Source organism: Photinus pyralis, unplaced genomic scaffold (assembly GCF_008802855.1).
Source record: "Photinus pyralis isolate 1611_PpyrPB1 unplaced genomic scaffold, Ppyr1.3 Ppyr1.4_LG6, whole genome shotgun sequence".
Classification (NCBI taxonomy): domain Eukaryota; kingdom Metazoa; phylum Arthropoda; class Insecta; order Coleoptera; family Lampyridae; genus Photinus; species Photinus pyralis.
In genome coordinates this window covers 36877093-36891573 of record NW_022170663.1, presented here as the reverse complement: position 1 = coordinate 36891573, position 14481 = coordinate 36877093, and the positions used below count along the sequence as shown (strand labels likewise).

Sequence of the window (14481 nt, the reverse complement as noted above, 5' to 3'; positions counted from 1 at the left end):
TCGCATCAAAAAAGCGGGAGGAACGTAGGGTAGGCAAAATACTCAAGCACGAGCAAGACAACGTGAATGGTAGCGAGATTAGGAACATACTACATCTACATGGACTGAGAGTGGAAAACACATTCAGCAAACCCAAAACGGTCCTGACAACATGGGGGAGAAGGAACTCTCAATCACAGATCGTCCACATAGTAAGAACCAAGTCAAAGAAAATAAGCATCATGAACACTGTAGGAATATGGGCCAGTACAGTAGGATAAGACCGCAAATTAGTAAGGGGGGAGGGAAAGGACAGGGAGAACTGAATGGTGGGATGTGAGACTTCTGACAGGGGGGCAGAAAAGAAAGGAGTATAGAAAAACACCGGGGAGGGGGGCATAAACTGCCCATGTCACCGACCAGGAAGCAAGCCATGGCCAACCACAGATCAACGGACGACCATATATTCACGACCAGGAGGATTCTAGACGAACACTGGAGGGCAGGAACCAAAATATGGCTTCTAGCAATAGACCTGGCGAAGCCCTTCCACTAAGTGAAGCATGAAGCAATAGCCACATTTCTGACGCTGCTGGTACTGCCCAAATTTCTAACCAATAGAATTATAAACGGGAGTATATTAGTATACAATGGTTTGGGAAGAAGACCGAGCACCAAATGAAAACCAGAGGAATCAAACGAGGATGTCCGCTATCCCCAAGGCTCTTCGAGATAGCATTGGACAACACCGTAGACCAAAAAAGGAGGGTGGTGATGAACTTCAACACGGATGGCCAGTTACAACTACCGAGGTGGACGACCTACTCGTAACCGCGGACAAGAAAGAAGATCTCGAAGACTTCGTTCGTCCAAACCAGCCAGGTATACCTGGAGATGGCAGGTCTACGAACGAACCAAATGGTGTCGACCTCGGGGATTCCCATAGAGAGATAGGAAGAGTGGAGAAAATACAAACACAAAATGAAGAAAGAAAGCAGGCGAGTACTGGAGGTGGAAGAAGAATCAGACAGAAGTACAAGCAGCCAAGAGGAGGAGGAGACAGAAAGGGAGGCAAGGAGAGGATAACAATAAGAAAGAAGGAATTGAGATCAATGGTTGAAAGCATCGGGAACTAATGGAACGAAGGGGGAGACTATCAACGGGAAGCTGTGGTCGTACCCTTTCGGGTCGGACAACATCCCCCCCCCCCTCCTTAACCCCATCAATCCACAAAATCCACGACATCGTTTGGCATATGACAGAACAAGAGGGATAATAAATAAAATAAATAAAATAAATAAAATAAATAAAATAAATAAAATAAATAAAATAAATAAAATAAATAAAATAAATAAAATAAATAAAATAAATATAAATATATATAAAAATAATCTTAGGTCCTTCACTGTTAATTGTTTCGCAATACGGTAACAGTAAGTTCATCCTCCGCTCTAGTGATGAGACCTCAAACCTCAAACAAAAGATACTGAAGATCAGAGGGTTCTTGAGAGAGAGAAAAAACCGTAAAACGAAAGGGTAAAAACACTTAACAAGCGATTACTTTCTGCATTATTAAATAATATTAAAAGCGTGGGCTTTAAAAGGGTCGTGGGAGCGTGCGGATTCCGCCCATTGCATTAGGTATTTCATTATCTTTACGAACGTATTTATTTACCGTAGCGATAGCACGATTAAGATAAAGGTAACGTGATTTATAAAAGAAGGCCGTATAACTAAGAAATGAATTATTAACGGCAAACAAATTAATACGTGCTGTGAATGCTCATAAAACACTGCGCCAACGTAATGAGCAGCAACCCCACGGAAGAGATTTAAAATTAATTGTACGTTTCATTTAAGTAACCCGAACATGACTTCTATTTAAGGTCTACAAAGGTCCGCAAGGGTCATATAAGGTATGTGCTCCAAAAAGCGACATCATTAACGTGGCAATATCTTAGACTCGAGAATGCAGAACAATGCGAGATAAACTGAACTTTATATAATAAAGCCCCTTTCCCATGCTCCGAAAACAATACCTTGTCACGGGCGTGTCAATCAGCACCGCAAGATCAATTATCTTGAGCATACAGTGTTTAACGCAATTTGTTCCATCAATTATCGCAAAAAAGCGACTGCCAAAAGCTCGGACCAGTTTTTGAAACGTGCACGCAATCCATTCGGGATTAATTTAAAATCAGTGAGTGACAGGAATAGAATCTTCGAATGAGCCAATTGCTATGAAACTACTAGTTAACATGTTGAAGTTTAAAGAACCCGAGGTCTAATCGAAATCGCCGTTAGGTAATCTTAACGAAAATGATAAATTCTGGTAACAGTACTTTATGCGGATAATTCTAGACATTAGCTACACCAGTATTTATTAATGCAATAAAATCTAGCATAGACAAGTAGAATTTTTATGAAAATCGGTGCACAAATAAGAAAGTTGATCGTACGCATGCGCGAACTCGGTGATTATCAAAATTTTAGCAAAATATCAGCAACACATTGGTTGAAACTTTGTGATCAGACTTGAATCTTGAAAGCGAAAATTATAATTCCACAAACGCCGCCGCAGCGTGTCGTAATTTCTCACACTCAACCAACAAACACCAGTAACCAATCAAGATGACAAGAAACGATTATTGATGCCAATATTTTGAATATCTCGCTAAAGCTTTCAGCATAACTCGACACATTTTTCTATTCTCGACGATCATTTAATAACCGGTTCCATTAGCTGTACACACTGTAATTCCTGGCGAGGCTACACTAAAATACGTAATTACAGGCAACTTACGTAAATAAAACTGGAAGATAATTTAAAACAGTATATCAAAATGATTGATTGTCAATAAAAACAAAATGGACCCGACGGGAATAAATTAAAGAACCATAATCTGTACGAAAAATGTCCGATTCAATTGGCCGCCACGATAAAATAAAAAATAAGGCACTAATTGAGAATTTTAATTGGAAAAGTTTAACATTCACTTCTGGTCTGAATAAATTCAAAAAAGGCAGTAGAACAGTTGCACGCCAATTTCTGCCCTTTTATAGCTCAGGTTACCCGCGCGACGGTCGATTATCTTAAATTACCTTACGGAATGAACATGCCGTGAGTCATTTCTAGTGAACTTTTTTGTTCTTTGTTACCTACATGTTATAAACAAGGAGATCTTGTGGTGCAATAGACGAGAAATTGTACCAAAACAAACAACTCCTTATATGCGCTCGGAATATAGCAATTTCTTACTTTTTGTTTCGATTAAGGGTTGGTAGTTGGACTTATTTCCAACTCGATTTTATTTGGTTTGTAGTAGGTAATTGGCGTGACGGTGAAGCTGGTTAAAATTTGAGACCTATAATAATTGGTTTTTTTTTAATGTCAAAAAAAAAGAAAACGACATTTGATACGGCTCAAAAAAGCACCGATATACCTATTGATAGTCTTCAGTCATTCAATCTTTATGGTGATCAGGGGAGCATTCCATAGGAAAGTCGCCCAGGAAATGGAGCTTCTATGGATTTCCTAAAAAATGATAACAAGTACTGAGTATTGTTAATATCTAGACGGGAGTATACATCACTGAAGAGTCTGCCCACACCCTCAGGTAAAACAAACTTCGATGGCACTTCCTCGAGAATAATGACAAATATTGAGGGCCCCCAGACCCTCCGGTGGTGCGATCTCGTTTCAAAACGTACAGAAACAAGAATGTTTGTGGTGATCAGGATCTTCGATGGTTTTTCCTAAGAATTGATCACACATACTAAGGTCTCTGAATAACTGGAAGAGTGTATACACCTCTGGGGGGTATGGAATACCCCCCAGGCAAAAGAATCATGAATGGCTCGTCCTCGAGAATAACGGACAAGTATTGAGGACCGTCACTGTTTAGGTGGGGATGATCACCGGGGAACTATTAAAGTTTCTTTCCCTGTGGGTATTCTATACTCCCCAGACCCCCCGGTGATGCGATCTCGTTTCAAAACGTACAGAAACAAAAATGTTTGTGGTGATCAGGAGCTTCGATTGTTTTTCCTAAGAAATGATCACACATACTAAGATCCTTGAATAACTGGAAGTGTGTATACATCACCGGGGGGGTATGGAATACCCCCCAGGTAAAAGAGACATGAATGGGTCGTCCTTGAGAATAACGGACAAGTATTGAGGACCGTCTCTGTTTAGATGGGGATGATCACCGGGGAACTATCAAAGTTCCTTTCCCTGAGGGGTATTCCGTACCTCCCAGAACCCCCGGTGTGGCGATCTCGTTTCAAAACGTACAGAAACAACAATGATCAGGAGCTTCGATGGTTTTTCCAAAGAAATGATCACACATACTAAGGACTCTGAATAACTGGAGGAGTGAGTACATCACCGGGGAGTCTGAGGGATATGGAAACCCCCCCACGCAAAAGAAATATGGATGGCTCTTCCTTGAGAAGAAAGTATTGAGGACCGTCACTGTTTGGGTGGAGATGATCACCGGGGAACTATCAAAGCTCATTTCCCTGGAGAGTATTACATACCCCCAGAACCCCCTGGTGGAATGTGCTGCATTCAAGGCGTACAGAACCATCAATGTTTGTGCTGATCATGTTCAGGGGAGCGTTCCATATCAAAATCCCCCAAGAAAAGGAGCTTCGATGGTTTCTCCTAAAAATGATCACACACACTTAGGAGTCTGAATATCTCCATACCCCCCAGGCAAAAGAAACATTGATGGCTCTTCCTCGAGAATAACAACAAGTATTAAGGACCGCCACTATTTGGGCGGGGATGATCACCGGGGAACTATTAAAGTTCCTTTCCCTGGGGGGTATTGGAATACCCTCAGACCCCCCCGGTGGTGCGATCTCGTTTCAAAACGTACAGAATCAACAATGTGGTGATCAGGAGCTCCGATGGTTTTTCCAAAGAAATGATCACACATGCTAAGGTCTTGCACATAATCGCGATTAATTATGCGTCATACTGAAGATTGCGATCATTTAAAAATTAATGCGATTTTGAGTGAATGTCAATGATTGAGACTCCAAAATGATCACTTGGAGGCCTCAAATCGCAACCAATCTTTTGCACTCACTTAATCTCGTAGTTTTAGCAAAAAAAAAACAGAATTAGTACGTTTTTGATAAAAATTTTCCAAAAAATTGCCTTTTTTGTATCGATTCTTATTTAACGCACTTGCGACTGTACTGTCGGGATGGTAAGCATATATAACAAAGGTGGTCTCTAAATTAATCGTTTAGTACCAAAAAGTTCAAAGAATTTCACCAGTAAGTGCCCATTTTGCGCCCATTTCAATTAGTTTTTCCATTTTCACTTTGGCGTGGATATTTTATCGATTCGAATGTTTTCGTACAATTTGTATTTTTTTTTGAATTTCGACGAAACCTTTTGTAACGTCTTCTTTGTGATAAATTGCAACTTTTTTTAAGTGGTATTTTTGTTTTTTGGAAATATTGCCTATACAAAGTGATTTTCCGAAAATTTCGATTCAACTTGTCTCCAGATCTGCACATAATCGCGATTGATGTTTTGAGTCAATGTCAATGTTCGAAACCGCAAAAGGGTCACTTAGAAGACTTCAAACTTCCGCCTGATGTTTGCACTCATCTTAATCTCGTAGTTTAATGTCGATTTTAGTGAATTTTTGATAAAAATTTTCCAAAAAATTGCCTTTTTCGTATCGATTCTGATTTAACGCACTTTCGACTGTACTGTCGGGATGGTAAGCATACATAACAAAGGTGGTCTTTAAAGTAATCGTTTAGTAACAAAAAGTTCAAAGACTTTCACCTGTAAGGGCCCATTTTGCGCCCATTTCGATTAGTTTTTCCTTTTTCACTTTGGTGTCGTATTGCGTAGACGCTTTTGAATGTTTTGGATTCTCATACACATACGATAACCCCATGCCTTCTTTTTCAATCGCCGAGTTAGTGCGATTAAACATCGACAGGTCGCGCACAGTTGGCGAGATTTCGAAATAAAAAAATTATTAGTTTCTAATGTAAACGAATCAATAAATATACAAATGATATGCAAGTAATATCCACGGTGATAGTCGGCAGCAACCAGTTGTCGGCGGGAGACGGCGAAACGGTGGCGGGAAACGCGCGGACGGACGGACTCGAGCGCTACCAGGCGAAAATCTCGCGCCTGGTCGAGTTCGACGGTAGCAACGGTCTGCGGGTCTGTCTTGGTAGCTTCTGGGGTACTCTCAGTCGAAGAAACGGTAGCTCCAGGAATCCGGCGGTCGGAACCAGCAAATGGCGGTGGTCACTTCAGTAACTAAAACAAAATTAAAGCCCAACCGGCAATTTTCCTAGCGGACGGAAAACAATTTAAGCACAGTCAAAGTAGTGGCTTCTACGGAAAACAATTACGGGAAAACGTACGGAAAATCCCCTCCTTTCTTCGAAAATAAAAGCTTACCTTGCGAAAAACAACAAAACTTGTGACGCTAAAGAAGGCAAAAGATCTTACGGAAAATGGCGATACTTACAGAACTTGCTAGTGACGGTAAAAAGTCAAAGGATAATCGATTTACTTACGGCAAAAAGATACTTCCAAAATTGAGCGTTTACCTTATAAAAATAACCCAATTTGGAGGAAGTGGAACAAGGAAATTCCAGCTCGTCGCTCTATTTGCTCCGAAAGCGATGCAAATTAATTCGGTTTTTAATTAATTAATCGGTCTGCAATTATCGGAAAAATATAAGATGGACGTCGGGTTTTCGTTTTTTACGCGCGGTCAGTTTGAGATAACTTTGAACACCGTCTGTCGGTTTTTCTACAACTCATTAAAATGTCATTAATTAAGCATGCTTGCCCAATTAGGCGCGATGAGTGTTTACGGGTAGCGGATCATAGGAAAAGTAGTGCCGCTTCGGGTGTCAAATTAAAAAAATTAAGTTGGAAGCTCTAAAATCAAGATTTAACAGTTCAAGATTTCTTGATTAAGGTTTTACGATTGAGCGTCTAAGAATGGGTCAAAATCAAAACCGAAAAACTGATATCAAAACAATGGCGAATACTCCCCCGAGGTAAAATTCAGTTTTGACTTTGGTTTGGATCTTGAGGGCCACTCTATCGTTTTTCGGGTCTGTAAGTCTACACGTATATATGTAGGTACTGCTTAATTCTGAACCTTGTGGCATAAACCTTTTAGCTGGAACCTTACGTATTGAATGTTTTAATGGTTGCATTAAATTTTGTACCTTGTGCACTGAATCTTGAACCTTAAATTTGCTTTTTTTCAGCGTGTAACTGCAATGGATTCTCCACCCGTTGTTACTTCGATAAGGATCTGTACGAAAGGACCGGACACGGTGGTCATTGCCTAGATTGTGCCGTAAATCGAGACGGTCCAAACTGCGAGCGATGCAGAGAAAACTATTACCAAAGAGAAGACCACCATTGCGTCGCCTGCAATTGCGATTCGGTAGGTTCGCGAAGTCTCCAGTGCAATTCTGAAGGAAAATGTCAGTGCAAGCCTGGTGTTACCGGTGATAAGTGCGATAGATGTGACGTGAACCATTACGATTTTGGCACGCACGGTTGCAAGGGGTGCGGTTGCTCGGAGGAGGGTTCCGCCAACAATGTGCCCAACTGCGATCCGTATACTGGTACGTGCCAATGTAAGGAAAATGTCGAAGGTAAACGCTGTCGCGAGTGTAAACCCGGCTTTTTCAATCTGGACAAGGAGAACGAGTTTGGGTGCACCCCCTGCTTTTGTTACGGACACTCTTCTGAGTGCGTGCCAGCTCCCGGTTACTCCAAGTACCAGTTTGAATCCAGCTTCACCAAAAGTGCAGAGAGATGGCGCGCCGAAGACGAGTACCGTCACAACGTAGACCTTTCGTACCATCCGCATGGACAGAACATCAAAGTGGTCGCTCCAAGGGAAGAACCCGTGTATTTCATTGCACCCGATCGATTTTTGGGGGATCAAAGGGCGTCTTACAATCAACTCCTGGAGTTCACGTTGAGAATTGGTGAAAACCGACCGGTTCCGACCGCCACCGACATTGTCTTCGAAGGTGCCGGAACTTCGATCAGCAATACCATATTCGCCCAAAGAAATCTTATTCCAGCTATGACGGTGAGTCTTTAATGCCATCAGCTATAACACACTACCTTATTTATCTCCACGTAGAACCAACATTACCGGTTCCGACTGCACGAACACCCCAACTATGGGTGGCAACCACGATTGACGGCACGAGCGTTTATATCGATTTTGACCAACTTGACCGCTATTCGAATTAGAGGCACATACACCGGACAAGGCGAAGGTTATTTGGATGATGTTAAGTTAGAGACAGCGACACGTGGAGGAGCGGGAGTTCCGGCCTTGTGGATCGAACAGTGCGAATGCCCTGCAGGTTTGTGCTATACTTGCATTGATTGGTTAAGTTATTATTCGTCTTCCATGAAGTTTGATAATCGCATAGCATCATAAGCGTATTTTAATTATTTACATAATCGCAATTGTATTTGAGCGGGGCCAAATTTTGTCTTGTTGTATTTTGCGCTAACTGTTTAACTTGCCTATATCATAGAAAATATGCGAGGCGAGGGGATTGAAAGTGTTGATGTTGCTTGCATCATTTGTAATGTTTCACCATATATAGGGTTGAAAATAGTACCTCCACTGTACGCCACTATTTGATGATATATGCTTACCGACTCGTTGACTTGTAATTACTCCTTCGGTTATTAACTCGTTATATAAAGCATCCGTTTTTTGCTTTGCGTATATAAATTTTTATGTATCATGTGGTAAATAAATAATGTAATATTACAAATATTACATAATCCAAAAGTTAATTTTGGTGAATTTATGACAGGAAAATTTAGGAAAGCTGTGCTCAAGTAAACCGCCAATATCACATCAAAATCAAAATTGATATGTTACCTGAATTATATCTTTAAATCAATAAATACTGTCAAATGCAGGTAATATATCGTCTACTTAATTTGTGATGCAAACGTTATAGGTTACAACTAAAAAAAACAATTCAATATAAGTTTCGAATCCTAACTATGATGCTATGACTATCAAAAATCTATGGGAACTGTCCGGTTTTGATTTGCCTCCAACCCCAATTCTTGTTTAGGCTACGTCGGAGCTTTCTGCGAGTCTTGCGCACCAGGTTACAGACACTCTCCTTCTCACGGTGGTCCCTTCAGCCCATGCGTACCTTGCGAATGCAACAAGCACGCGGAAATTTGCGAGGCGGAAACGGGTCGCTGCATCTGCGAGCATAACACGGCCGGCGACAATTGCGAGTTTTGCGCGCGAGGATACTACGGAAACGCGCTCGGAGGCACCCCTTACGATTGTCAGTCCTGCGGATGCCCCAAGGGAGGCGCCTGCATTCAGCTGGACGAAAACATAATTATGTGCGTCGAGTGTCCCAACGGTTACACGGGCCATCGTTGCGACTTCTGCTCGGATGGTTACTTCGGCGATCCTTTGGCGCGTTTCGGAATTTCGTCCCCTTGCCAGCCGTGCGAGTGTAATTTGAATATCGATACTAACGCAATTGGAAATTGCAACACGACCACTGGGGAATGTCTGAAGTGCATTCATAACACCGGTGGAAGAAACTGTGATCAGTGTTTGCCTGGATTTTACGGAGACGCGCTGGCGCTTCCAAAGGGAGACTGTAAGCCTTGCCAGTGTTATCCGGCAGGCACTGAAGAAGATCATCATTCACTGTCAATTTGTGATCAAATTTCCGGAAATTGCAGGTGCAAATCGCACATATTCGGCAGAAATTGCGATCAATGCGAGGATGGTTACTTCAATATTATTAGCGGAGAAGGCTGTCTGCCGTGCAACTGCGATCCGGTGGGATCATTAAATCGTACCTGCAACCTGTACAATGGTCAATGTTTCTGTCGCGAAGGAATCACTGGGTAATTCCAACCAGTCACGATCTCTAACTAATCGTTTGCATTTTAGATTGCGCTGCGACCAGTGCGAGGCGTATCGGTATGGATTTTCCATTGACGGTTGCAAGACGTGCGACTGTGATCGAATCGGCGCAAAGAGTCTCCAATGCGACTTCTCCGGCCAGTGCCCTTGTCAAGAGAACGTGGAGGGCCGCCGTTGTGATCGCTGCAAGGAAAACAAGCACGACAGGCAACGAGGCTGCGTAGACTGCCCTGACTGCTACAACCTAGTCCAAGACGACGCACGAAGGCACGTCTTCATGATTGAAAGGCTGGTGGACATCTTGGACAAGATCGAGCGCAACCCGACCGTAATCGACGATGAGAATTTTGAAGATCAGTTGAGGACTATACAAGAGGAGATAGAGCAGTTGTTGATTGAAACGAAGTTGGGTACTGGAGGTGATACGGAGTCGGTTACGGATAAGTTGAACTACATTCGCAAGCAGCAGAACAAGATTGAAGGAGTTCTCGGAGAAATTGAAGAGAACATCATTTTGGCACAAAGCATTGGTGAGTTCTTTTCTTTTTACCTGACTCCTACTGCTCGAAAGCGTAACTGGATGTGGATGATGAAATTAATTTGCATTTTTTGACATGCGTTATTTGTACTTTTCGGGGTTGCATACCCTAAACGTTGGGAACGGACTTGGAGATAGTTCAAATGAATGTCCAACTACGACGTGTGTCCCGCCCAAAAAGAATTAAATTTAACCTGCGGTATTCCCGTTACAGTACCCCTTACTATTTGTAAAATTAAAATTAAATAAATTTCCTGTAAATATGGGTAACTAGTTTGCTGTGCGATATGCCATCTTCTCCCTTCCGTTTACTCTCCAAACCGGTTTAGATGATTAACGAAGTCGTCTTAGCTCTAGTTCTTAGCTTGTACTGCTTGGTTGTGGTTATTTTTCGATTCCAAATGTAAAGAGATTGGCAGCGCATGGTTTTCTTCTCCTGGATGGAGTTACAGCAGATATTGACCGAGATATTGACCCACCAGATTGATACCCAGCATCGGTGATGACAGGTGAAGCGACTCCACCCCACGCCCGCGTGAGGTATCTTGCGGGCTGGTTAAGTAACGGCCAAGCGAACGCGTGCTGATTCTGCCTTGGTTGACTAACGACGTACTAGGTAACGTAAGGACCACCATATCTTCTTTTCCAGAAGTCGCTCGGTCGAAACTCAGGGTTGGTTATGATGTCACTATTTATGTAACCATGCCGCAAGTCTTCAAATCTTTTCAGAATGGAACAGTCAAAATGGTAGGAGATTCCTCTGGATGTCCGCGATTTATGATCGTTTGTCGTTGGCCCCCCGCCACCACTCTTCGGGCGAGGGGGTGTGGTTGCATGGAGGTTTTGATCGGAGTAGGGTAGTGTTGTTCGGAATGGAATGCGGTATGGTGCTCTGGCAATGAGTAATCGGGGTCAGGAAAACTGATGAACTTGATTTGAGTTCACTACACATCTTTTACCGTCTTTGTCACATACATGGAGCACCAGGTGATGCGGTTGGTGAAGTCGTTTACTATCACATACAAGAACGATGCAGTAATAGGTCTGCGTGTTTCATTTCTCCGACGTCCATGGACAAAAGGACGTTGAGGGCCGGGTAAAGTTGAGGGAAGATGACTGCACGACCATTTATCTAATAGATTTCAATGTTAATACTGTAATTGCTTAATATTTACGTATTAAATTGATGCTCAACTGTCCATATTTTTTGCAGGTGAACAAACTCAAATTAATCTAACTTACACCGAAGAAAATATAAAACTTGCCGAGATCGAGCTGAAAAACGCGTTAGAAAGTTTAGAAACGGAGGGAAAGGACGCGCTCAACAAAGCCAAGCAAAGAGCGAAGGAATTCGGTCAACAATCTGTCAAAATGACGACGATCGCTCACGAGGCAAGGCAGTTGTCCGACGACTTGGATAACAACGCCGACACCATAACTAAGACCGCCTCCGAAGCGAAAAACAAATCGATCGAGGCTTACGAACTGGCCAAAAACGCGTCGGATTTACAACGAAACGTCACCCAAGAAATCAGACTGTTGAAAAACGACATCGAGAACACAAAGACAAAGTTGGTTACGTTCAAGCAGTGGACGGGGGACGTTTACAATAAATCGCAGGATGCGAAAACAAAGGCGCTGATTTTGCTTAACGAAATTAGCAATCTAATTATACCGAACGTCGATATACCCAGCCTAAAGAAGCAGGTCGACGACAGTAATAGCGAGGCGAAGAAAATCCTGAACGAGACCATGGATCTTATCGACAAAAGCGATACGCTTCTGAACGAGGTCGGCGAACAAGTCCTAACAGCGGAGGACCTTCTGAACCGAGGGACCGACCAAATGGACGTCACCACCGACTTGCTAAGCGATATTGATTTGGCCAAGGCTCAAGCTGAACGCGCCATACTTCTAGCTAAGGATATCCTAAACGAAGCGTTGGGAACTTACGAAACAGTCAGCCGTAAGTATAGACGAGGGTTTTCCACATTTAACAATCGTTTTCCAGATTTCGATAAGCAAGTCAAGGAAAGTCAGGCGGCCGCACGGCAAGCCTTGGGCAGAATACCGGAGATACAAAAACAAATGCTGGTCGCCGAAAACAAAACTCGTACCGCGGATAAATCGCTAATCGACTCCAAGTCGAACGCGGACCAAGCCCTGTCGACCGCCATCCACGCGAACGAGTTGGCCAATAAGGCTTCTGAAACCGCCCAGAAAATCCGCAACGATGCCGATTCCCTATACCAAAACGCGACCAAGTTTAAAACCGAAGCCGGTCTGATGAGCGGCCGTTTGGAGAACACCGAAAACGAATTCGACAAATTATACCAACAGACCCTTAGCAACGAAACCTTGATTAACGAAGCGAAAGATAAGGTAAGTACTCACTTTTGCAGTGGGTGTTCAAACTGTCTTTGCAGATTGGTCGGGCGGGTAAGGACTCAAGCGAGGCGACTAAGAAAGTTAACGAAATAATCGCCGACATCGAGGAGATAATGCGCAACCTGCAAGGTGTGGCGAAATTAGATGATGCCGAATTAAATCGGTTGGAGGACGAATTGGTGCGGGCGGAGCGGAAAGTGCAAGAGGCGAATCTGGATGTTCTGGTGGAGCGCTTGCAACGCGAGCACAAGGAGCAGAACGCGCTCGTCGACGCGTACACCCTGGAGGTGGAGTGGCTGCGAGGTGAGGTCGCCAACATTCGCGAAATAGCGAACGCTTTGCCGGACGGGTGTTTCAAACGTGTGCAACTTGAACCGTAAACTAGATGTATTAATTAGACTATACGTAGAATAAGTAAAATAATTATCAAACAATTTCTTAATTTTTTATACCAAAGAAAGTTAGCAACGTGTAGGTTTAATGTCGATTTCTTTTTCTTCATAGTTTTATACACACTACCTTATAATTGTTTTTTTTTACTTCGTAATCATTCATATTTTGTAATTTTGTACACAATACATATTAATAAAACGTTACTCTATCAAAGTTGTCCTTTTCATTTTTACAAGTAGAGAAGGGTAAGCATCTAAGCAGTCTTGTACAATATTGAAACATTCTCATTTGGATACCTATTTAGAAAAAATAATCATGATTCTGTTCCGGCTTTAATGATCTTAGCCCCCTACTATCTTGGCGGTCTAACGCCAACTTCAAGTCACGCGGGAATATTGGACCATATTCTGTAGTAGCGGGAATACCAAACCTTTACCAAACTAACATGGCTGCCTATTTGTATGTGTGAATCTGTCACTCTGGGGCCACTCCGAGTGTACTACAGGAAACTGCAGGAAAACCTAATTCGAAGTAGTCCTATAATGAACAAAGCCTACAGCTACTATCTCAAATGCATACAGCTAATATCTAATGTAGAGCACTTTTGAGACCTCTCGAAACTGGGGTAAATACTGCATCCATGCTATGAGTAACCAAAATGGAATCGAGCCATTCCCCAGGTATTACAACCCATACGTCAGACAAAACTAAGAGATATTAAATATACCTCGCCGGGCGGGAGGATTACCAGGCCCAGTGGGGTGCTTGTAGACGTGGGCTAAAGTTGTTGGGTTTCGGAACGAGTGAAAATGTTAGTGTTAGGTTCACCAAGGCCCGTATAAACTTGAATAACTCGATCCCCTCCCCCTCACAGCCCCAAATAAGCAAATATAATGAAATGCAATGAAATAATCGAGAGTGACTAAAAAGCACAATACACAAATTAAATATGTACACATGCAAGTATGTACAGCACAGATACAGCCCTACCGACAATGAAACATGATTGCCAATACCAACAAAGGTTACACATTAAGAGGTACAAGTGATTGAATCCAGTAAGTACATAAGTAAAGGGTTACAATCTGCATTCAAGTTACACATATTTATAGATTAATTGAATAAAGAATACCTCACCTGATATAAAAAGCAAAAGCACACAGCAATGATTAAGGTATAACAAAATATTTCAAGATAAGCCGTAGGTACTTTACACTTAAG

The 14481-nt window shown here is 42.5% G+C and overlaps 1 protein-coding gene across 1 annotated transcript in view; it reads left to right on the top strand.

Annotated features, from left to right (window-relative positions):
- LOC116173077 (laminin subunit gamma-1) overlaps positions 1-13473 on the top strand; it is a gene marked incomplete in the record, with an annotated part of 210528 nt that extends 197055 nt beyond the window's left edge. The window contains 7 exon segments of the mRNA XM_031490362.1: positions 7258-8099; positions 8154-8382; positions 9118-9922; positions 9969-10471; positions 11693-12445; positions 12491-12861; positions 12906-13473. Coding sequence (XP_031346222.1) covers positions 7258-8099; positions 8154-8382; positions 9118-9922; positions 9969-10471; positions 11693-12445; positions 12491-12861; positions 12906-13247 — 3845 coding nt within the window.
- Positions 13474-14481: the final 1008 nt, after the last annotated feature.